Here is a 23,789-nt window from a genome sequence, read left to right on the forward strand (position 1 = left end):
GGACACAGGCGTAGTTCTCGTCTTTGCCGTGGGCCCCGCAGCTGGCACGTGGCTCTCATCCCGTGCCGACTGCCCGCCCTGCAGGGCCACGTGGGAGCCAAGCGGAGGCCATGGCTGGGCGGCCGCCCGTCCCTGGGTCCTGGCCAGGCCTCGCCTGTGGTGGAGCAGCGCCCTGTCCTCCCCGACAGTCCCCGTCAGCCAACCTCTGCGACCCCAGGACCGGCCCAGCCCCCAGGCCCCAGGCCCCAGGCCCGTGCTGGGCTGCTGTTGGGAGGCGCCCCAGCGGGTACCCGCCCCTGTCACACGGGGCACCAGAGTGGCCCTCGAGCAGCAGCGCCCCCAGAGCTCCCGGTCAGACCCTCCGCTCGGCAGCGGAGGCCGGGGTGGGGGCTGCTCCAGGTGGGGCGGGTATGTGCGGGGGGCTCCTGCCAGGCCCTGGGGCCTGGTGACCAGCTGTCTTGTTGGCCTGCTGACTACAGCGGTCTGCTCACTTCCTGAAAGGCTGAGGTATGACGTGAGCATTTTTGGGGTTTTTTGTTTCAAGAAATTTACTTTAAAATTGCCAAGTTTGAGACTGCAGCAGAAGCAACGCCAACTGGAAGAAAGTCCTGGTGGGTGTTCGCGCAGGGGCCCCTGGGGCCTCATCGGTGGGTGGTCCTGCTGCTCGGAGGGTGGTCCCTTCTCTCAGAGGCGGTGAGTGGTGTTGGAAAGCCAAGCCCGTGCCCCCCCTCCACCACCACCACCAGGCCTCACTGGGGAGGCGCTGCCCCAGGCCAGAGCGGTGGGGCTTCATCCACGGCATGTGGGCAAGCAAGCTGCTCAGGGGGCTGTTGGCGGGGCCTGTCGTGAGGAAGTCGGACAGTGGGGCCTGCGTGTGCCCTGCGCGGTCAGTGTCCCCGGAGCTGCACTCCCGAGTGGTCTGTGACGCGGAGGCACAGGTGCTCGGAGAAACCCGCACACCTGGCCCCGACTCTGGAGACAGTTGTGTGGAAACGGGAATGTCCTACGTTTCCCGGTGAGGGAGTAAGTCTTCCGAGCCTCCCCCAGCCTCGGGCGCAGCCTGCGCAGGAGCCGAGGGCCAGTGCGTCTTCCTCCCCGCCCGACTGGCAGGAGGGGAGATGGAAGCTCAGAGGCTGCTGGTGGCGGCTGGGAGGGAAGGGGGTGCCGGGGCCAAGAAAGGAGAAGACAGTTGGTCAGGAGTCCTGGGCGGGGGGCGGGCGGGGGGGGGCGCTGACCCCCAGCTGTGACTTGGAGCAGGGGGTGGGAGGGGGCAGGGGCCGAGGGGGGACCAGAGGCGTGCTGGGACCTCAGGGCTGTGGGAGGCCTTGGCCTTCCAGGTAGGTCTGGCTCCAGGCCCCTCAGCTGCCAACTTGCCCCCAGGGGGAAGGGTCTGGGGAGGCCTGGCTGGCTCCTGGCTGCCCAGCCTGCGGGCCCAGGCTCTCCTCGGAGGCTGGGGGCCGGCTGTCCTTCGCTCCGTTTGTCCCAGCGAGAGCCTGTGTCCGGGAAGGTGGCCGAGAAGAGTGCGGTTAGACCCTGCCCCCGGGCCTGGCGGCGGCAGACCCCCGGCTGGGGCGGGCGCCCCAGGGAGGGTGAAGTGTAAGGCCCGCGGGGCGGCGCTCACCCCATTCTCCGCCAGCGCCTGCTTGGCCAGGTAGTACTCCCGCTTCACCTTGATCTGCACGGACTCCGGCACGTCGGGCACCAGGAGGTCGAGGACCCGGCCCACGGAGAACACCACGTGCTGGGGAGCAGGGGGCAGGGGCAGGGGCAGGGCTGGGAGAGGGCGCCCCTCCACGGGCCCAGGCGAGGGCAGCTGCTCCCCAGCGGTGGGCGGAACTGGAGGGCAGCGGTGTGCCGGCCACAGAGACCACCCGCAGCTTCTGTGGCCCCGTGGGGCTCCCCCGGGACACGGCCCCGAGCCCGGGGCCAGGCCAGGCAGGGATGGGCCCCTCCCCAGGCGGACACGTGAGATGCAGAGAACTGGTTCTCCCGAGGCGAGAGTGGCCAGGGCTCTGCGGCATTGGTCACACCGACCCCCGGGCCACGCGGTGAGACGAGGCGAAGCCGGGTGGGGGGCACCCTGCGGAGGCTGAGAGAGACAGCAGGGGGAGCCCGGCTACCTCAAACACAATGACGAAGGCCAGGCGGATGGCCAGAAGGTTCCAGTAGGTGCGGGAATACTGCCCATCGTCTTCCCTGAACGCCCGGTACCTGCGGGACACGCGGGACTCGGGGTGGGGGGCCGGGCGGTGACTCCTCAGCGCCGCCCCGAAGGGGGAAGTACTCCCCAGCAGCATTCCCCGACAGGGCTTTGGGCTTTCGCTTCTGCGGGCCCGCAGCGGGGAGCAGCGGGAGCGGGCTTGTCCACTCCCCCCGCGAGGCTGAAGGAGTCCCCCGGAGGGCACCTGCCCGTCATCCCCGTGTGAGCGTCCCAGGAGCCTGGCTCCCACCACGATGGGCGCCTGCGTGCCCCAGGCAGTCCACTCTGCTCGCAGGCCGCTGCCTGGTGCTCACGACCGCCCCGGGCTCTCAGCTCTGCCTGGGTTCCGGACGTAGGGTCCCCTCGCCACCCTCGGACACCACCCCCCTGCTTCTGCCATGGGCTGACAAACTGAGAGGTGGTGGCACTCCACGGAAAGCATCTCCAGGGCTAGCTTTGCAGGAGAAGAAAAACAATCTCGAAAGGTAAAAATGCAGGCCAGCCATCTGACCTGCGAGTGGCTGAACTGGACGCACGGAAAAGGGGGCTGGGAGAGGAGCGACGAAGCCGGCCGGAAGGCAGGCAGCGAGAGTGCCCAGTGCAAACACGAAGAGAGAGCCCCCGGGCCAGTGAGAAGTGGAGGATCTCCACGGGAGGGAAGAGGGGGCCGCTCTATTTGGGGAACACAATGAAGATGCTTCTTGACGGGAAACTTGTAAGTAAACCTGCCAGGACGACACCTGACGGTGACACGGGTCAAGGAAAAGCCAGGTCAGCCCAGAGCATTTCCAGAGGCCCGGGGGAGAAGAACTCCTAACCTGGAATGGTACACGTGCTGTTGGGAGGACAGAGAGATATTTTAAGACACAAGAGTTCACGAACCACACAGCATTCCGGAAAGCGCTGTAAGAGGACACACTTCCACAAGAAAAAACAGGAATTCAGAGGGAACGGAATGAATAGCTCACCACTGCAGCCACTGCAGTTAGCACAGCAAACAGATGTGATCAAAACACGACTGAAACTGTTTCTGTGTCTGTCACAGGAAAGGTGAAACTGTGGAGCAGTAAGGGAGGCCAGTGGGTGCTCGGCGGGGCGGGGAAGCATGGGAAGACCCCTGTCCTGCACAAGGAGAGGAGCCAGGAAGGAATTCCTCTAGGCTGTGTTAGAAAAATGTGTAGTTACTATTGTACACTAAAAATATAGGGTAGCCCCTAAAATAATAAAAATGTAGAGGATTAGTTCCAAGTGAGATTAAAGAGAAAAAAATACAGCACACCCACCCATCTCCCAGAAGTCAGGAGAAGAGAATAAAAAGGGCAAGAATGAATGGCCCTGGCTGGCGTAGCTCAGTGGATTGAGCGCGGGCTGCGAACCAAAGCATCGCAGGTTCGATTCCCAGTCAGGGCACATGCCTGGGTTGCAGGCCATGGCCCCCAGCAACCGCACATTGATGTTTCTCTCTCTCCCTCTCTCTATCTCCCTCCCTTCCCTCTCTAAAAATAAATAAATAAAACCTTAAAAAAACCCATCCCTTCCTTCTACAAAAATAGCCCCTCACTCAAGAGCAAGGGCTCGCTCTCTAAGAAAAAAAAAAAAAAGAATGAATGGAGGAAGTATCAGGTATCCACGAAAAAGGGAGCACAACTGTGAACTTACATGTAACTCAGAATCTCAAAACACACAGAGCAAAACCTGACAGAACCACCAATGACCCTACATTCCTGGGAAGACTTTAACTGACCTCTGTCAGAGTCTGATAGAGTAAGCAGGGAAAAAGAAAAAAGGGGTGGGGCAGGAAAACCTGAACAATAAAATTAAGAGGCCTTACCTAATAGTATATCTAGAACCTTGCTCCAAAATTAACAGTGAAAAAAAAATATTTCCAAGTTCACCTGAAACATATGCAAAATCCTTTGGGACCAGATCATAAAGAAGCCTCAGCAATGTGATTTACGTGTCAGCCATTCAAGCTCTCTGCCTTCCAAGCAATTAAATCAGAATCAATACCAAAAATGTATTTGCATGGCTGCCCTGCCCTGTGGTGTGGCTCAGTGGCTTGAGCACCAGCCCGCAAACCAAAGGGTCACCGGTTTGATTCCCAGTCAGGGCACATGCCTGGGCTGTGGCCCAGGTCCCAGTAGGGGGCACAGGAGAGGCAACCACACACTGATGCTTCTCTCCCTCTTTCTTTCTCCCTCCCTTCCCCTGGAAGCAGAGGCTCAGACTCCAGGGGGGAAGGGGCAGGGGGAAGGACGAGTCCACCCCACAGGGAACACAGTCCGCAACCCTGATTGGTAACTGAAGGGACTCAACTCATCCTGGTGTGAGACTCCAGATCAGTATGTGGGGCACCTGAAACGGACACAATATCGTGTGTCGAGTATAATTCAATGAAAAAAAAAAAAAGCTGTGTGTCTGGGAACTTCCTCTCCCAAACAACGGATAAACAAGAAATACTGAAGAAGAGCAGATTATCAGCACTCCAGGAATGAGACTTTCGCCCTGGCTGGTGTGGCTCAGTGGACTGAGCACTAGCCTGCGAACCAGTCATCCCCGGTTCAATTCCCAGTGACGGCACATGCCTGGGTGGCGGGCCACGTCCCCGGTAGGGGGCGCATGAGAGGCAACCGCGCATTGATGTTTCTCTCCCTGTCTCTCTCCCCCTCTGTCTACAAATAAATAATCTTAAAAAAAAAAAAAAAGAATGAGACTTTTAAGGGGGATAGTCAAGAAAATTTATAGACACGAATTAGTTTGTTAAAACCCAGGGAAGACTGAAAACGAGTAAGTTGAAGTTTCAATTCCGGAGAATCGATTTTTTTTAAAGGAAAGGGAAGATACAAATTGTGCCTGGAAAGTAAACGCGGCCGTAAGTACAAACAGGTGAGCTTAAGAAAATCGTGAAGAATATTATGAGTAAAGGTGTGTTACTACATTTTAAAGCTTAGGTGAGTGTTCTGCGGCGGAAAAAATTACCAAAATCGGCTGGAGACGAACCAGCAAAAAGGGGCTCCACCACGCGGTCTTCCACTGGGCGGGCCCTGCGCCCGGATGTCCAGAAGTCCCGCCCGGCCCGCGGACGGGGCGGGTGGGCGCTCGCAGCCCCCGGCCGCGGCCCACAGCCCAGGGCCCCGACCCCGCGCGGCCCGCCCCTCCCCCGGCTGCCTCACCTGCACGTGCGGTTGTGCTCCGCAGCGAAGGCGGGCGGGGCGCGCGCCAGCGTGAAGTTGACGAAGCCGCGCAGGTCGCCGGCGCGGGTCCAGCGGTAGTAGGTGCGCGGCAGGAAGTCGGACGGGAAGGCCAGCAGCAAGGCCTGGGCGCGGGCTCCGCGTGAGCGGGAGCCCCGCCCCCTCCCGCGGAGCCCCGCCCCCTCCGCGGAGCCCCGCCCCTCCGCGGAGCTCCTCCCCTCCCGCGGAGCTCCTCCCCTCCCGCGGAGCCCCGCCCCCTCCCGCGGAGCCCCTCCCCTCCCGCGCGAGCCCCGCCCCCTCCCGCGCGAGCCCCGCCCCCTCCGCGGAGCCCGGTCCTGCGCTCACGTTGCTGATGACCGCCAGGTGCGTGATGCCCGCCAGGATCGGGAACCAGATGCCCACGTCCTGCGCGCGCTCGGCCACCGGGCGCCGGCGTTCGCACACGAACTTGCGCGCGTCCAGGCGGATCTCCACCCAGTTGTTGAGCAGCGCGAAGAGCGGCGCCAGCGGGCAGGCGGCCACGAAGATGGTGACGAAGCCGAACTGCAGCACTGAGGGCGCGGGGTCACCGCCCGCCGTGTCGCCACCCACAAGCCTGGGAGCCCCCAGTGTGTTCCCGTCCCCTAGGGAGGCCCGGGACCCGCCCACGCCTGCTCCTGCTCTGGCTCTCCCCGCAGACTCCCACCCCGAAGTGCCCCCTGACCGTGGCTCCCGGAAAGGGGCCTCTGGGGGCTCCATGACTCCTAAACTGAGCCTGGGGCCCCGCTGCCCGCCCTGCTCGCACAGGATGAAAGGCCTGTGAGCCATCCGCTCCCTGCCCCTCCCCGTTATCCAGGCAGGCGCGCCACTCCTGACACCCCTTTCGCCTTGGCTGCTGGGGAGCCCAGGGTGATGGCCTGGGGCTCAGGCTCAACGCTGTGGGCAGCACAGCAGACAGGGTGGGCCGCCAGAAAGCTTTCAGAATCGACTCCCAGATGGGGCTGCAGCGGTCAGGGCGCCTGAGGCCCTTCGCATCCCAGGTGCAGCCTTCCTCTGAGGGGTTGTCGTCCCCACCCCTAGGGCCTGGCCTCCTGCGCACCCCGCTTCTCTCCGAGCTCCAGACAGGGCTCCAGCAGGTGCGTTGCGGGGTCGGGGGCGCTGAAGCCGCTCCAGGAGAGCCCGTCGAGGCTCCAGGTCCTCTTCCCAGCCCCGTACCCAGGGCGCTGCCCCCTCCCGTCTTGGCCACTCTCCCCTGGGCGCTCCCCGCGGTGACTCTGAGCAGGCCTGGCTCCCCCAGGAACCCTCTGTCTCCACCCACGCCTCATTGCAAAGGAGGTGTGGGCGGAAGGGTGCCGAGGCCGGAGGCCCGCGGGCGCCTACCCATTTCGAGGTACTCGTCAAACAGGCCCTCGAAGGGCAGCAGCTGGTAGTCGGCCTCCCAGGGCGCCTGCCCCGCAGCCACCGAAGCCGCCACCTTCCTCCGTTTGGAGCGCAGCCGGAGCTTCTGCCACCAGCCCTTCAGCTTCCTGGGGGTGGGGGCACCCGGGATGTTGGCCCTTGCTCCTCACGCGGGGCCCTGGCTGGTCTGCGGTTTGGGGGCGGCAGGGGAGGGTCTGGGCCCCGGGGCGGGCGCAGCAGGCCGAGGCCTTGCAGACAGAGCCTGGGGAGCATCTGCGCCTTCCTCCTCCTCCCGGGGGACAGCCCCGCCCCCAGCCCCCCTGCAGCACCCCCGGCACAGGCACCAGTGCTCAGGGAAGCTTTCGGGGGATGGGCTCCTCCTGGGAAATGCAGAGAGGTGCCGAGAGCTACGTCAACGTGGAAGGGAGCAGATGGGGGGGCAGCCACTATGCCGGTGGGGGCATGTGTGTGTGTTGTTTTGTCACACGTGGGGCATGTGTGTGTCACTGTGTCAGGTGAGATACATGTATTACAGGGACATGTGTTTTGTGTGATTCTGTGTCACGTGGGACGTGCATGTCACAGGTGTGTGTGCATATGCATTGCTGTGTCATGCCTGGAGCACGTGTGCATTGTGCTGTGTCACACGTATGCGGCTTTGCCATCATTCATCTGGCCCCTGGCGCCCACCAGGCGGCAACTACACTCGTGGTCTCCTTGGATGCAGCTGCACAGCCCCAGCTGCACCCAGAGAGGGACAGGGGTCAGCCAGGCTCCCGCAGCCACGGCTCGTGGGGCCAAGGGGATGCCGTGGCGCCGTGGGGAGAGCAGGTGTGCTGAGGAAGATGTCCAGGGTGGGTCCGACCTAAGCAGCTGCTGCAAGGGCTCTGGCCTGGGAGGGGCCCAGTTGTCCAGAGGGGTGCCCCCCTCCCCGGTGCTGCCTTGGCTGGGCTGCTGCCAGGTGCCTGGGCCACGGGGGCCACAAGAAGAGCGGGCCGCTGCCCCACGGGCGCTGGCCGGACACAAGGGGACTCGATGTGCCAACCCAGCCACCATGGGCTGTGGGAGTCGTGGGGCCACGGGGTGACGGTGAGCAGCGCCCCCCACCCCCACAGTAAGGCCGTCAGGTCCAGGAGGCTGGCACTGAGCGGCCCCAGGGTGCCTGGACTGGCCCCGGGGCAGGGGTGTCGGGGCACTCACGGGACGAGAATCTCCTGCACGTTGTTGATGATTTGCTTGCCCACCATGATGACCAGCAGCTCCTGCGCCAGCTCCACGAGGCAGCCCCCAGGCGCGCACTGCCCAGCCAGGTCCAGTGAGCGCGGGGAGTGGCCTCGTGCCCCCGGTCTCCTGGAGCCCTGGGAGGGGCCCGACCCTCCCCCCTAGTCTCCCCGAGGCCCACCTGGCAGACAGTGCCACCGCTGCACAGCCCCCAGTTTTCCTTTGGGGACCCGAGTGGGTGGGGTCCCATGGGGCCGACGGCGCTGGCCTGCGGCCCAGGAGGACCCACCCTGCGGCCTCAGCAGGCCCAGCCAGGGGAGGTGCACTAGGGGATTTAGGGGGAGCTCCTGGGACAGCGCACCCTGCACAGCGGCCCCAGCTGGAGGGCGTCAGCCTGTGCTGCTGGGGTGTCGGGCCCCCTGGGGTGGGGAGCAAGGCAGCCTTGTTCAGACCCCTGCACCCAGCCCACAGGAGCCCACAGCACCTGACCAGCCTCCACACAGGAGCGAGGGAACCCCATTTTTCGCATCAGTCAGGGGTTGGGGTCTTCCCTCTGACGACTGAAAGACCCTGAGCTGGGGTCCCAACTGCCCGTCCCATCCCGGAGACACCCCTTCCTGCCGTGTGAAAATAAAGAGGCTCCTCAGGGGCGGCGCCTCCCATGCCGAGGTCAGGGCCGAGGGGAGGACAGGCCCTCTGGGTGGAGAGGAGAGGGTCTCCCGGGCACAGCCCCAGCAGGAGCTGTCGGGTGGGGGGGGCTGTGGCCAGACCCTGCCCAGAGGCCCCCAGGCACTGCTCCTGCCCACCCAGCCCCAACCCCAGCCAGCGCGAGCCAGGTGATCTCGAGCTGCTGCCTGGAGTGTGCCTGTGGGCGGGGCCTGGGGCAGGGGCGGGGCCTGGGGCCACCGCTGGCCCGGAGGGCACCAGGCCCCAGCCTGTGTGTCTGCGGCGCAGCCTTGGGCAGCGACAGCGGCTGACAGCGTCAGCCACGGGGACCCAGACTGCGCTTTGTGGGGGTCTGCGCAGGGTGGGGGTCCCGGGGAATCCCTGCAAATCAAGGCTCTGATGGGCACTCACCTCTTCATTGCGGACCCCAAACAAGGTGTGGTAGTTGCCTGGGTACCCCACAAACCTTGAAGAAGTGAAGGCCCCGAGGCCGTGAGTGAGCGGGTGCCGCCTGGCTGTCCCCCTGCCTGCTCTGTGCCTCGCTGCGCCCACACGGGGCTGCGGGAACCCCCTGAGGCGGACCCGGGCCGGCTCTGCTCCGAGGCCTGGGCCCAGGACCGCCGCTGTCCCCCCAGGCCTCCTGGGCCGCCCCCCCGCCCCTCCCTGAGCATCTCCGGTGGCGGTGGCGGCGTGCTCCTGGGTGGCCAGGGGCCCGGGGCGGCGGCGCTGACCTGCCCTTAAAGAAGGCGATGTAGATGGGCGAGGAGTAGAAGTTGACGAACTGGAAGACGAACACCTTGAGGGTGAAGGCGTCCTCGAACCTGGTCTGGGTCCGGTGCATCTCTGGGCGGAGAAGCCACCCCGTGAGGCCAGCCCCCCGACCCAGGGACCCGGCAGGACCGTGTTCAGGGCGGGGCCAAGGGCGTCTTCCTCGAGTTCTGGTGAACCACGCTGACGCTAAGCGTGGAGAGGTGAGGCACAGGGGCCGGAGTGACAGGCCGCGGGCTGGGGTGACGACGCTGAGACAGAGGTGTGGGCATAGCGGGTGGATCGGAGGGCACGCCCGAGGCCAGAGACGGGGCGCACACGCCCCGCTGCTGCAGGGACACGCGGGGGGCTCCCCCCCCGCCCAGTGCACGGGGCCCTGGCCCCACTCCTAGACCAGGGGTGGAACGCAGGGGCTGGCTCACTGGCGTCTGTCCCTGGGAAACAGGGCGGCCGTGGGGGAGGTGTAGAGAAAGTGGGGGAGGGGCAGGTGGGGTGGGGAGCGGGGAGGAAGTGTGGGTGGAGGAGACAGAGGGAAGCAGGGGGGCTCCAGGCTGGGCTGGGCGGAGCCTCCCCCAGCTCCCCTGCGCGGGGTCCTGTGCGGAGACGGGGGTCCCCTGCTCACGGCTGGGGGCGGGTCACGTGCCCCGCTGTGCCTGACTCCCACACGAGGCCCCTGTCGATCTGCCCCGGCGGCAGGGCTGGGGCGGCTCCGGCGCGGCGCTGGGGTGCTAGCGCAGGGCGGCCTCGGCCACTCACCCCACCTCGTCAGCACGCCGGCCAGGGCCACGTAGACCTTGGAGAGCACGAGGATGAGCACCAGGTTCACCACGGAGCCTGTGAGGCTGGCGATGCGCGGAGCCTGGGACAGAGGGCGGACAGAGGGCGGTCAGAGCCGGCGCCGCCCGGCGTGGGCCGGGGCCTCCCCCGCCCACGGGGAGCTGCGGCCGACACTCACCCAGGCCACCAGGAGGGCGCGGTCCGACCTGGACACCAGCATGGCCGCAACAGTGCGGTACAGGATGACGGACACCAGGCACATGACCACCACGGCCACCTATGGGGACCCCGGCGTGAGCCCCGAGCCACAGCCCACAGCCCCACCTGCGGACCTGGCTGTGCTCTGTGCCTCTTCCGGTGGGTTGTGGGGGGACGGGGGGGGAGGGAGGTGGGGAGCCGCAGTGGCAGGGGGCCACTTAGAATCACAGGGTGGGTGATGTCTGGGTGTCCAGGGGCCACTGGCGTTGCTCTTGACCCAAGTGCTGAGAACCAGCCAGCCAGCTGGCCCCGCCCCGCTCTCCCGCCAGCCGGAACTCGGGGATGCCTGGCTTCTGGCAGGTGGGGGTCGTGCTGGGAAGCCCCTCTGGTTGGAGGACCCCCAGGCCGGCCCCGCATACTTGAGGATGCCCGAGGCCCACATCTGTGGGGAGATGCCCCTGCCCACACCCCGCAGCCTGGCCCTGAGCGCGGTCCCCCCTCCTTGGAGCCCAGGCCCACAGGGGCTTTCCTGAGACAGCAAGTGTCCTGTGGGTCCGAGGGTCAGGGGCCCAACAGCTGCCCCACGCAGCTCAGGAGGGAGGGGCCCGGCGGGGCGGGCCGGGGCGGGGCCGGGGCGGGGGCGGGGCGCTCACCATCATCAGCACCAGCACCGACCCGGCCAGCACACGGCGCACGCGGCTCCTCCTGGGGAAGTAGGGCTCCTCCACGCCCGTGACGGGGTTCAGGGCTGTCGCGGGAGCCAGGGCGGCAAACTGGGGCCGCGGCCTCTCCTGGAGGGGAGCGGGCACTCAGTGGGGGCCGCGCGGCGGCGGGCGGCGGGCGGCGGGCGCGGGCCCGGGCCGACCCACCTCGATGTCCTCGTAGTCGGAGCAGCCCCAGCGGTAGGCCAGCGTGGCGCTCTTCCGCTTCCAGTACTCCAGGAGCAGCACGGCCCACAGCGCCATGAACACGCTGAAGAAGACGGTGCCGCCGTGGTCGAAGAGCCGGCCGGCCTGCGGGGGGGCGGGGTCACCCTCGCTGCGCCCCCTCTGGGTCTCAGCCCCGCGCCGGCCTGAGGTTGCATTGTGGGCGCAGGCGACTCCCGTCCGGGCTCCTGGGGGAGGGAGGTCGCCCCGAGGTGGCCACGCCTGAGTGTCTCCCGTGCCGACTTGGGTGGTTTGGGTGCGGTTCTGGAGCTGCTGGTATTTAGATTTTTGGACCTGGAGCCCACGCTGTGATGTGTTCAGAAGGTTGGGCGTGCTGGGCTGGGGTGAGTGTATTTTGTGCGTAGGACGGGTGTGAAGTTTTGGGGTCCAGAGGACGGACTGCAGTGGACGGGATGCTGGCCGCCACCCAGAACCTCAGGACGGAAGCTGGTCTGGGACTCAGGCCTCTGTGTGCGGTTGGGGTGACTCTCTTCCGGAGAGCGCCCCGCCTCGGGGGCCCTGCGCCCCGTGGCGTAAGAGAGGGGCAGGCAGATGCACGGAGGGGAAGGCCGGGTGGACGCGGAGGCGGAGACTGGGGGGGGTGGCCGCCAGAGGCAGGGGCGCAGGGCACGGACAGACCCCGGGGGAGGCCGCTCTGCCAACGCCTGGGCGCCGGCTCCAGCCCCCAGCACGGCGAGAAAACCGTTTCTGCTGTTCCAGCCCCCGTAACCTGTTAGAGCAGCCCCCCAGAAATCGGCGCAGAAGGGTGCCCAGGGGCGTGTCCAGCCTGTGCGCCACCTTCGCCCAAGGGCTCCGGGCCGTGTGGGGGGCACACGGGCGCAGCCCCTGTCCCCCGTGGGAAAGCCAGACTCTCACAGCTGCGGGGCCGCTGCGGGGCCCTCGGGGCCCCAGGCTCCCGGGGGCTTCCAGCAGTGTCTGCCCTGGGGGCCTGCGGTTGACCTTGGCCGTGGATGCGTGGCAGCAGCAGTGACCATGATGGCCTGCGTCTGCCCAGGTGGGCGCCGGTCACAGCCCCAGGGCAGGCGGCGGCCACCCCACAGGGCCTGGTCCCAGGCGGAGCAGGACCAGAACCCGGGACCCGCCTTCCCCCGCTCCCACCCCCTCCTACCTGGACCAGGGCGCAGGCGCTGGACAGCGTCCAGAAGGGGCAGGCCGGGCAGAGCGGGCACATCTCGAAGGCGTCTGCGCTGCCGCACAGCTCCTGCCTTCAGGGCAGAAGGGGGGCCGGAGCCCATCGGGCTCAGTGCCGTCCGCTTCCTCCCCACACCCCCCCCCAACCCACCCCCGCCCCGCCCAGCGCTGCTCTAAAGTAGGCGTGGTGATAAATTCTGAGATAAGTTTTTGACATTTCAGCTCCATAACAAAGTAAAACTCAAGCCTCGTCACTTGGTTATCAAAACAAAGTTGATCCTGCTGCGAGAAACGAGGGTGAATGAGGCAGCCTGGGGCCCTCCCGTCCAGCGGTCAGTCGTGGGAGTGGCCTCCGCTGTCCCCCTTCCAGCCTGTCCACAGGGCCCTCTGGGACATCCGTGGGGGCAGGGGCAGGCTCAGTGCTCACCTCCCTCCCTGGCTCTGCAGGTGGGGCCCCCGCTCCCCCCCCACCCCAGGTGCAGCGTGAGGCCGGGAGCTGAGGGCAGAGGGCACTCACGTGGGCGTGTCCGAGAACGCCAGGAAGCAGCCCACCAGGAACACCAGGGTGCCCACGGCAGCCGCGGGCAGGAGCCAGCCCGTGTAGAACCCTGCAGAGGGGACCCGGCCGGGGGGGGCACACCAGGAGTCAGCCGTGTTCACGGTCTCTCCCGGGGGCCTGAGGAGAGCCCAGCCGCCTGTGGACAGGGCTGTGTGGGCCTAGGAGGGGCTGCCCTGTGTTGGGGGGGACAGCAGCCCTGTGCTTGCTCCCCGTGGAGACAGAGATTCGGCTGAGGAGCAGACTGTCCCCCCGACGACCGAGCCCGGGCCTGGGGGGGGGCGGGACTTACCGAGCCAGGCGAAGTAGAGGGCCACCTTCTCCCCGAAGTACCTGCGCACATGGTCCAGGGGCTGGTACTTGTGCCACGACCTCCAGCGGGCCCAGTGCCAGAACAGGACCTGCCGCTGGTTGAGGCCCGGGGCCCTCGCGCCCTCCGGGGGCATCGCAAAGGGGCCCTGGGGACAAGAGGCAGATGGGGGGGGCTCCCTCGGCTCAGCCGGGCCGGGGCCCACCCTCTGGCGTCTGGGCTCAGGGCGGCTGCGTGAGGGTGACGGAGTAGCGTGGGGTTTGGGGGCTCTGGGAGGGCCTGCTGGCAGGGGACACAGAGCTGGGCGCCTCAGCCTCCTGGGGACCCTGGGGCCCGACTCCAGGGGGGGCCTCGGCCACGGCCCACGGTGGACCGGCACCTCTGGGTGGCCTTCTGCGGCCTGGTGCTGTGCTGTCCCCCAACAGCCACGCCAGCGAGGCCGATTGTGGGAGCACTGTGGATCCGGGGTTCTAGCCAGAGGCGGGGAGAGGACGCCCCACAGCCGGGGTGGAGCCGGCCACCACCCCGCACGGCCTCGGGTGCCCCGGTGCCCGTCTTGCATCCCCGAGGCCCAGCAGGCGGTGCACAGGGCGCGAGGGCGTCGACTGCCCCCGGACCCCACGGGGGACACCCTTTCAGGACGATGCTGAGCACCCCTCCGCTGCCTCAGTTTGCCCAGGTTTGTGGGGGCACAGGGTGCCTCCCATCCTCCCCAGGAGGGAAGCTGCCCGTGAAGACGGAGCCGCTGTGCCCGCCATGTGGCGGGAGGGCAGTGCCCGGCCACGTCACAAGTGTCTGCTGACCCCCAGCAGGCGGCCTGTGGGGCCGCAGCCACCCCATGTGCCCTGAGGGTGGGCAGCAGGACCCCCTCGTCCAGGAACGCACCCCACCCCCGGGCCTGAGACCCCGGCCCCAGCAGCCCCCGGGCCCCACCTGGTGCAGCGGAAAGGCCGCCCTGAAGACGCCCTGGGACAGCAGCTGTTCGATCCCAAACAGACCCTTCTTCTCGTGGCCGTACGGGGTCTTGGCCAGGATCTCGAACAGCTGGGGTGGTGGAGGAGGGTGCGGGTCACCGGTCCTGTGATGGTGGGGTGGGACATCCCAGCCCTCCGCCTCCGGCTGAGCCCGCAGCCAGCCCCCCGCAGCCGGCCCCCCGCAGCCCTCGGGTGGCAGACGAAGAGGACGCTGCCTCGTGTCCCCACCTCCACCCTGGCTCACACACCCCAGGCCCCTGAGGCGTAGCGGTCATTCTCCCAGTGCAGTCATGAGACCTCGGCCGGGTCACAGGCCCATTAGACTCGAGCCGGGATTTGAACCCCGACCCCAGCCGTGCACAGCCAGCTCCGGCCCCTGCTCTGGGCAGCGTCAGCCTCCAGCTGGACGCCTGCATCGGGAGGGGGCTCTCGGGGGCTCTGGGGCCAGCAGGCTCCTGGGACCTGGGTCAGGGCATGGGGACGGCGGTGGGGACCCCCACTCACAATCTGGTGCCTGTGGGTGCAGGTGAAGAAGGTGTCCTGGTCGTCGCTCCCGAGGAACCTGCGGGCATGTGGACCGTGCAGGAGATCTCGTCCAGGATGGGGGGGGACCACATGCCGCCCCACCCCGCCCACTGGGGAGCGGCCACTGCCCCCTTTCCCTGGCGCACGACCAAGTCGCCTCTTTGCCTTTGGCTTTCTGGAGGCAGGTGGTCACAGAAGGTGGTCCGGGCCTCATCGGTGGCCCCCACCCCCTGAGAGCAGCCAGCAGAGGGCGGGTGGGGCAGCAAGGGGACACCAGGCCCACCAGGGAGCACCACGCGGGGGCTCTCCGGCCCGCCCTAGACGTGGGGCTGAGTGGGAGGGGCCATGTGCAGGCGACCGAGGTTTGGGGGGCGCCGGTCCTCCCGCAGCGCCACTGCCCCCCCAGACGGCTGTGGCTGCGTGCGGAGACCACCCGCCCGCCTATCCGCCCCCGCAGTGGGAGAGCCCGGGAGGGGGGAGGTTTGGGAGAGCTAGGAGTCGTGCCGGCTCCTGCGGCCCTGGCCCCGGGCCTCACCTGGACAGCTTGCTCACTTTGAACTGGCAGGAGTAATACTCGGGGGGCAGGTCGGGCACATCCTGCAGCAGAATGTTGGGGATCCCCAGCCACTGCAGCAGGCCGGCCGACCAGTTGTGGGCCTGGTTCGGCAGCTCCTGGAGGGGATTATGAGCCCTGAGCGGAGGGATGCCAGGCCCTGGGGTGGGGAGGGGTGGGTCTGCAGACACGGCCGCTGGGAAGGGCTCCACAAGGGACTGGGGAGTCCCTTCCGGGCTCAGGCCTGGGCACCAGGGCTGTGCCGTGCATCCAGCTGAGGCCCAGAGGCCCCGAGGGGCAGGGAGGGACAGGCAGTAGCACATGTCCCTTCGTCCACCGAGGCCCTGATGGTCAACGGGAGCCGGAGCAGGTGACAGAGCAGCCCCCAGGCATGTCATCCTGAGGTCACCTGCTGTCCCTCCCCCCTGGGCCCCCCTGCTGGGGCTGCCCCTCCCTCTCCTGCAGGAACCTCCAGGGGCGGGAGGGCTCTGAAGCCGGAGGGCCCAGGTGGTCAGCCTCAGACACTGCAGCCGACACATGGGGCGCAGCCACGAGTGACCCCGGGTGGGGGCGCCTCCAGGCCCCCTCTGCACCCCATGCGCCCCGGTACCTGCAGGGGCAGCTTGAGGCACAGGTCTTCCGCGTAGTAGCAGAGCACGGCCCAGGGGGCGCTGAGGAGGACGTAGTGCACCGCGCCGGCCGCGTCCTGGACGTGGCGCTGTGGGGACCGGGGCTCCGTGAGAGCCTGCGGGTGCGCACGTGGCTCGAGAGTGTGTGTCCCCGTGTGCACTGTGTGCACACACGCCTATCTGTGCGTGTGCATGTGTGTGCACGCGTGTGTGCACAGGGGTGTGGGGCTGTGTGTCCTCGCACTTTCAGGAAAGGCAGGTGTCGTGCCGCCGTGGTCACAGCGCCCAGCCTGCCTTCGGACCTGCGGGGCGCGCGTCGGCGTGCATCTGGGACCGAGCCTCTGAGGCCGCTCTCGGGGCACCCGCTCCTGCCTGGGTGTCAGCCTGTGGGTCACAGGCGGGGGACCCTGGGCCGCCAGGGCCGCGTCCACACGGCCCCTGTGACCGCAAACCCTGGTGCGAACAGCCCCGCCCCCGACTTCCACCAACTGTCGGTGCGGCTTCTGGTCCTCAGACCCCGGATGGCTGTCTGGCCCCGGGACAAACCTCCGGGTGTCTAGCTAGGTGCGCCATGCATGTGAACGGAGGAGTGTGCCCACGTGTGTGGATATGTGGTTTGGGGTGGCATCGTTATGTTCACGTGTGTGGGCACGTGGCAGGCACTGCGATGCCCGAGGGCCTGTGATGGGGACCTCCGGCCCCACAGCCCAGTGTCTCCGGCGCCCACACCTGTTTCCAGGCCGGGGCATCTTGGCCGCCCCCACTGCATTGCCGCCGTCCGTCTGGGCTTCCCCGCACGCCAACACCCAGGCCCCGGGCTGGGCGGGCACAGATGCCCAGCGCAGGGGTGGGCCTCGGCGCTGAGGGTCCCCAGGCGGCTGTGCTGGGAGCTGGGAGCGGCCAATCACACTGAGGACTGAAGCACTTCGAGAAAGCCCGCCGCCAGCGCCGCCCCCACTGAAGGGTGAGCCCGCCCAGCGCTGGGCGAAGGCGTGGCGCACTCCTGTGGCCTCGTGGGTGAGCCACACCGTCCCCTAAGCTTTCTCCACAAGGGGGGCTTTTCATCCCCACCCCGCAAGCCCACGAGTGCACCCGAACTCAGGCGTTAGCTCCTGCCCCTATCCCCTGCGGTTGGACGTGCTTGCGGACGCTTGGGCCCGCCCCGGGGGTGGGGGCGGTCGTGGCACCCGTGGGCCTTGGGCGGGGCGGGGGGCGGGGGGCGGAGGCAGCTCTTCACTCCGACCGGAAGCAGGAAACAAGGACACGAGGGTAGGTGGGAAGTGACAGGCGCGGTGTGAGCGGGAGTCCCCACTGGCTAAAACCCACTAGGACCCCACGATGACGACGGTGACGGCCAGCCGGGCTGGGGACTGACGTCTCGCACGCACGGCCGACGGAGAGCCGAGTCCAGAACACAGGCTCGCCCGCGCATCGACGCGAACAAGGTAAAAAGCCCATGGAAAAAAAGAGCAAAGGATGCAGAAGGGCAGCCCAGGGCCCTGGGAATATGAACAGTCATAAACATGCAAAAACGCTCAGGCTATTGAGGGAGCCGAGAAAATGCAAATTAAAACCCGGGGGAGGCGCCGCCTCACACCAGGGGCGACACAGCCAGGTGCCGAGGACACACGTGCGGCTGACGGGGGTGCTCGCCGGCCACCCCTGGGGAGCAGGTGGCCACACGCACACACCTGGCCGGCATCGCTACCCTCAGAGGTTCCTGCACCTGGGCACGGGACACACGTGTAAACCCGTGAGAATTTACGGAGGCCGGTTTTCGTACTATCCCCAAACCCGGTGCAAGCCAAGCGCCTGCGCGTGCGCACGGCGGAGGAGCGCAGGAGGAGGAGCGCGCAGCGGCGGAGCCGCGGGCGCCGCGCTCCGGGCCCGGACGGTGGCCCCGCAGGAGCCGCACCGGCGGTGCGCACGGTCTCGCAGCCGTGAGGTCCGGAGGAGTCACACTGAGCACGACTCCGGTTTATCAAGTTCAGGCACAAACCCAGCTGCGTCGTTAGGCGACAGGGACTTGGTGCCCATTTAAACGAGAGAGGAATCCAAGAACGTGAGTAACACAACACTGAGAACTGATCCCCGGGGGACTGGGGAGGGGGACGGACACCTGCCGGCCGAGCCTGTTCCCGGGGACAGCGGGGGGTGGTCGGGAAGCAGGGCAGACGATGCAGGAGACACGGGGGGGCACCTGGGTGGGGGCAGGGACGAGTGGAGCCCTGCGCCCGGATCCCCGCCAGCTCAAGCCCCGCTGGGTGCCTGCACCGGGCTCCGCCCCCCTCGCCGTGACGCCCGGTACCACGCGCTCCCCGCAGTGGAAGTGAGACTGGCTGTTACCACGGACACCGGGCCCGTGGAGGGCGTCGTGGGTGTGACACCCTACAAGCACACCAGAGCTGTAATGACAAATGTCACACCTAGACAGAAGCTCTAACGTCGGAGGTGGGAGAGGCGAGTGGAGAAGATGGCTTCTGAATCTGGGGGCAAATCTGAAGGGCTCTGGCCACCAGGAGCCAGCTCGGTGTGCCCCGAGGGTCTCTGTTTGACCTGGGGCGAGGCATCCAGCGCAGCCCTGGGCTTGACCCACCCTGGGGCCTCAGGGTGTCTCGCCCTCAGGCCTGTAGCCACGGGGCCCAGGGCCCTGGCCACGGCCACCGGTGTACCTGGTCCACATGCAGCCCAGCCGCACGAAGGTTATCCAGGAAGGTCTCCCGCCAGGCCCTGTGTGTGTCTGTCTTGTCCCGGGCGGCGCCGTCCTGCTGCTGACCCAGCCGCGGGTCTTCCTCCCAAACCAGGACGAAGTCTGCTGAGAACCAACGGGGACAGAGGCAGAAAGGGCAGGCGAACTCGGGGGTGCCAGCCTCCTGGCCGGAAGTAGGAGCCCAGTGCTTGAACAACTGGCCCACCTCTCCATACACAGGACAGGGTCAGGGTCAAAGGGACCAACACATTGTCCTCCCAGAACCAGAAGGACAGAGTGGGGAAGAAAGCATTCTTTGAAGAAAAATGGTGAAGAATCTCTAAAAAATATTTTATGTATTTTTAGACAGAGGGGAAGGGAGGGAGACAGGGAGAGAAACATCAACACGCCCCTTGTGCGCCCCCTACTGGGGGCCTGGCCTGCAACCCAGGCCTGTGCCCTGACTGGGAATCGAACCAACAACCCTTTGGTTTGCAGGCCAGCACTCAGTCCACTGAGCCACACCAGCCAGGGCCAAATGGTGAAGACTTTTTAAATCGGATGAAAGAAAGCAATCTAAAGAATCAAAAGTCTCAGTGCGTCCCACCCATGAGGAGACTCCAGCTGGGAAGGGCACAGACAGCGTGGCTCTGCGGTGCACCCCAGGGACAGAGGGGGAGCACCAACACACCGTTCCTCGGGGAACGGCGGGGGTTCGGACACCCGATTTCTCAGTGAAACCAGGGGAGCCAGCAGGCGATAGAACGGCGTGTTGAAAGGGCTGGGGAGGACGCGGAGCCCTGGCGCTGTCGCTGTGGAAGTAGCGGGAGACCTCTTCAAACCATCGGGAGGTGGGGGTGAGGGCCCGGCAGCCCCGCCCCGCCGGGGCCACGGAGGAGGGGCTCTCGGGCGGGGCAGCGGACCAGCAAGAGGAGCGGGCGCGTCCAGAGGGCAGACACACAATTAGACGCGAAGGTGAAAGGACCTGGTTACAGGTGACGTGATCCTGTCTGTGGAGGAGCCACAGGCATTCACTGCAAACACTGTCCGAACTAGTAAGAGGCTCAGCAAGGTTGCTAGGTACAAGGTCAACATACAAAAATCGGTTGCGTTTCCACACACTAGCAACGAACAAGCCGAAAACGGAATGAAGAAAAATAATTCTGTATGCAACAGCACCAAAAAAGGAACAAACGTAACAAAAAATGTGCAAGACTTGGCAACTGCCCAACACCCCTGACATGATTGAAGACGAGTGAGATGAACGCACAGACACCCTCGCGCACGGGAGCCCCTGAGGGCACCGGACACGGTCGGGAGGGAAATCTGGCCTGCAGGTGTAATTCCCGTCAAAGCCCAGCTGACTGTTCTCTTCTGCGTGAACAGACAAGTTTAAAGTTCCCGTGGAAACCCACGAGACCCAGAATATCAAACAATGTAAACAGAGAAGAACAGAGTTGCACAGCTCACGAGTTTGAGTTTCAAAACTCACTGCAAAGGCGGAGTGGCCAAGGCAGTGTGGTGCTGGCAGGGGGACATACCGATCAATAAAGTGTATCTGAGACTCTGAAAGTGAAGCCATACACTCAGTGGGAAAAAACAGCAGGGATCTCAGCCAGAGGCGCCGGGCCAGGCAGACAGCCGTCGGGAGTGAGCGGGTTCGGACCCTCTTTCGCAGCACGCACAAGAACCGACTCCAAGAGGAGCTGGGCTCATGCACTGAAAATCAGGGAGCTAACAGTACGAACTAAAGCGATAAGATCTGGCTCCGTGGGTGGAGCGCCGGCCTGTAAACCAAAGGGTCGCCGGTTCAATTCCCAGTCAGGGCACATGCCTGGGTCGTGGGCCTGGTCTGCAGCAGGGGGTGCATGAGAGGCGACCACACATGGATGTTTCTCCCCCTCTCTTCCTCCCTCCCTTCCCGTGTCTCTAAAAACAAATAAATGAAATTTTTTAGAAAGTTTAAAGGTAGGTTTACAATTGTTCATATGGAAACAGACACAATATAGTAAGTAATAAATAATAATACAAGAATAAACTCTGTGTTTTGCACACTCACAACTGTAGACCTTTCAGAAAAAAGATGAGACTCTCAGGAGGAAACGCAGGTGTAAAAGCCATGAACCGAAAGCGCGGCGATACACCACGCCGAGCTGCACTTCCTCCAAACTAGGGCCCCGTGGGCGTGGCGGGTGCCATGGGGGGCGGCACCCCTCTGCCCTCCAGGGCCCGCTCCAGCGCCAGCCCCCAGGAGGGACCCCTTTCCTGCTGCCCCCCAGCTGGTGTCCTGCTCACCACGAGGCCCCACTCCGCTTCCCAGCACAGCACTGGGCACAGAGCTGGTTCAGGAGACAGTGCCAGGTGGGGGCGGGGGCCTGGTCACGGAGGACCGTGGCCCAGACCCGCTGTTCTGCGGCCGCCACCTGCGGGTGCCCTGTCTGTGCCCCACCCTCGGGACCACAGCTGGCAGATGCCGGGAGGGACTCACCGATCCGCGGCTTGGCAGGGCTCGCCGTCCCGCGGGCGGCTGCCTGGTCTCCGTCCGGCTGGAAGGGAAGCCCCTGACTGTGAGGGCATGCCCCCACCCTGCCCTAGACCACCCGGTGACACGGAAGGCCCAGGGGGCGGTGTGGGCAGGGGCCTTCCAGGTCCGTGCAGGCGTGAGGCAGCCCCCTCCCCTCCTGCCCCCAGTCGCTGAGCGGCTGGCCTGGGCCGTGGGCAGGGGCCAGGTCGGCCCGCAGCAAGGCCAGCGCCCAGGGCGCCCACCCCTGCTGGCCTCCAGAGGCGAGTGGGGAGCTGGGCTGCGAGTGGCCCCGTGGGGGGGCCAGCGGTGGTCACGAGCTCTGAGGCTGGGACTGGGCTCTGGGCGTGTGGGGCCGTGTGTCCCGTGGTCCCTGGGTCCGTCCTGAGAGTGGGGCTCAGAGACCCTCCTGTGCCTACCCCCCCGGACTGTGGCCTGGAGCCCAGGGCCGCTTCGGAATGGCGGAGGGTTACCTGCGAGGTGCTGGCTGTGCTCCCGTAGGAGTCCCCCTTCTCTGTCCCCGGGGCCATGTCTATCAAGACGGCGCTGTCGTCCTCTGGGGCTGGCCTCCGCAGCATCCTGCTCCTGCCCCCGTCAGGACTGGGGTGGCCCGGGAATACGGAGGGGGCGCCTGAGACCTGGCCCCCACTGCACAGCTGCAGACCCCCTGACAGGTGAGGACAGCGCCCCGGGCCGCGGGCAGGGCCAGGCCGGCTGAGCTGCCTGAGCCAGGTCACGTGATGACCCCGACCTGGGCACAGGAGCCGCCTATCCGTCCGTCCATCTGCCTGTCGGAGGGGTGTCCACTCCCCCCAGCCCTGCACATGTGTCCCTCCTGCCGCCTGCAGGGCACAGGCAGTGCCCTCTAACAGAGAGACGGGCCTGGCCCTGTGGGCCCTGGGTCCTCCCCCCGGCCTCCGGGTCCCTCTGTGGCGGGGGGCAGCCTCCACCGTCCCAGCGAGGGGCTGGCGGAGCATGGCAGAGGGACAGAAGCCCCGTGGCCTGGAAGGGGGTGGGATTCCAGCCAGAGCTGGCGGTGGCCCCCCGCAGATCCAGCGTGGCCCCGGGACACCCCACGGCGGCGGGGAGGAGGGTGTGTGGGTGGCAGAGCCGCGGAGGGCGGAGGGGACAGTGCACGTAGTCCAGACACAGTGCGGCCGTGGAGGCGGACGCGGCTCCCACACCTCTGACCCCTGCCAGGACCCAGGTGCCCGGACCCAGGACTTGGGAGGGCTGGGAGACCCCGGAGCCAGGGTGGGAGTGGGCGTTTCTGCTGCGGTCAGCAGGTGGGCGGGGGCAGAAGGGACGGGACAGAGGACACGGCCCAGCAGCAGCCTGCTCCGGGGTGCGATCCTTGGGCAGGCGGGGAAATGGGGTTCCCTCGGGTTGGGGTTCCCTACCCGCCACACAGAGCAGCTGGCCTGGGGCAGACCCTGGGCCAGGTCCCGGGGCTCCAGGTCTCGGGGTCCCTGCCCCCGTGGAGCCCTGAGGGGTGGGGTGCTCCCCAGCCTCCCTGTAGCCCGTCTGCCCACCTGGCGCCCTGCACCCATGCGACGTGGACCGGCCTCCACCTGGCACGGGGGCTTCCGGGAGAGGCCTCGGGAGCCGGGTCTGAGCGGCGAGTCGGGGCCGTCCTGGCAGGAGCACTAGGGCTGCCCGGTGCTGGGAGCCCTGGGCGGGCGGGGGCGGCCACTCGCATGCCCTGAACCGCACCCAGCACACAGGCAGGAAAGACGTCTGGCCGGGGGGGCAGGGGTCACGGTCTTCCAGGTCCGGGAACAGGATCTGCCTGTGTTTGCCAAGGGGGTGTGCTCGCGGGTCTGCAAACAGGCTGCGCATTTCCATGGAGCCTGCCCACCGCATGCAAATGCCTCGCCCGCCTTCCCCTCTGTTTGCTTAGGGAGCCCAGGGCCCACCAGCTGCTGCCTGGGGTGGGGGGGGGGGGACGGGACGGACAGGCGGGATTCAGCTGGACGGCCACGGGGCTCTGCTGTCATCCTCCCGTGTGCTGTGTCCTTGGGGACCCAGGGGACCCAGGTTGCAGAGCCGGGCCTGCCGCGTCCTGGGTGTGGCCTCAGGCACGTCCCCCAGCTCAGGGCCTGCTTGGGAGAGGGGGTCCCAGCCCCTCACCCCACGGCCCTCCCGGCACTCGAGGCTCCTCCTGCCTGGCAAGCCCCTGGACCACGCCCTCCTCCCAGCTGAAGCCCTGCCCGGTCCCTGCGCCCCTTCCAGGGAGCGCTGGAACGGAGAGCCGGCCCCAGCGGAGCCGCAGGGGCAGCCTGGGGATGTGTGTGTGGAGGCGGGGGGACAAGGACTCATTCTGGGTCCAGTGTTCAGTTTTTACTCTCTGCAGTGCTTTATGGGTTGACGTTTTTAAAGGTTCCGTGACTTTCACAGACTTAAAAAGGTGAAGGAAGGAAGGAAGGAAGGAAGGAAGGAAGGAAGCAGGCTGTGGTACAACCGGCACAGGTGTCGGACTGGGTCCTAAGCACTAGGAAGAGCCTGGGCCCAGGATTTGCTACACCAGCTTTATTTGACTACAGCTTTTTATATCCG

General features: G+C 66.3%; 1 protein-coding gene across 6 annotated transcripts; it reads right to left on the minus strand.

Moving 5' to 3' along the window:
- Nucleotides 1-1,230: 1,230 nt before the first annotated feature.
- Nucleotides 1,231-22,965, minus strand: ANO7 (anoctamin 7). 6 transcript variants are annotated; one of them, XM_045845847.1, is made up of 24 exons: nucleotides 22,766-22,963; nucleotides 21,707-21,833; nucleotides 21,201-21,258; nucleotides 18,696-18,838; nucleotides 16,005-16,112; nucleotides 15,377-15,513; nucleotides 14,821-14,878; nucleotides 14,276-14,386; nucleotides 13,325-13,490; nucleotides 12,994-13,084; nucleotides 12,454-12,550; nucleotides 11,268-11,594; nucleotides 11,052-11,189; nucleotides 10,379-10,477; nucleotides 10,180-10,282; nucleotides 9,387-9,498; nucleotides 9,067-9,121; nucleotides 7,969-8,066; nucleotides 6,751-6,896; nucleotides 5,737-5,942; nucleotides 5,374-5,516; nucleotides 2,121-2,211; nucleotides 1,622-1,741; nucleotides 1,231-1,493 (listed from the first exon to the last, which is right to left on the minus strand). In XM_045845847.1, exons 1-24 carry the CDS (start codon nucleotides 22,930-22,932, stop codon nucleotides 1,359-1,361), a joined length of 3,036 nt encoding a protein of 1,011 aa, XP_045701803.1. In that variant the 5' UTR covers nucleotides 22,933-22,963; the 3' UTR covers nucleotides 1,231-1,358. The 6 variants fall into 6 exon arrangements, with proteins under 6 accessions (XP_045701803.1, XP_045701801.1, XP_045701802.1 ...); XM_045845845.1 differs by having other exon boundaries at nucleotides 11,268-11,597; nucleotides 22,766-22,962; XM_045845846.1 differs by having other exon boundaries at nucleotides 11,268-11,597; nucleotides 18,696-18,835; nucleotides 22,766-22,961.
- Nucleotides 22,966-23,789: the final 824 nt, after the last annotated feature.

The sequence above is a fragment of the Phyllostomus hastatus genome, unplaced genomic scaffold, assembly GCF_019186645.2.
Source record: "Phyllostomus hastatus isolate PE091 unplaced genomic scaffold, TTU_PhHast_1.1 phas_contig_477, whole genome shotgun sequence".
Taxonomy (NCBI): Eukaryota; Metazoa; Chordata; class Mammalia; order Chiroptera; family Phyllostomidae; genus Phyllostomus; species Phyllostomus hastatus.

Bases quoted from the DNA above. Each gene is read 5' to 3' on its own strand.
- ANO7 (XM_045845845.1), bottom strand. From the start codon at position 22,932: ATGCGAGTGGCCGCCCCCGCCCGCCCAGGGCTCCCAGCACCGGGCAGC. The intron at 13,085-13,324 runs GTAAGTCCCGCC...TCCCCTCTGCAG, and splicing joins CCTCTACTTCGCCTGGCTCG to GGTTCTACACGGGCTGGCTC. The intron at 8,067-9,066 runs GTGAGTGCCCAT...CTGGCTGGGCAG, and splicing joins TTGGGGTCCGCAATGAAGAG to TGCGCGCCTGGGGGCTGCCT.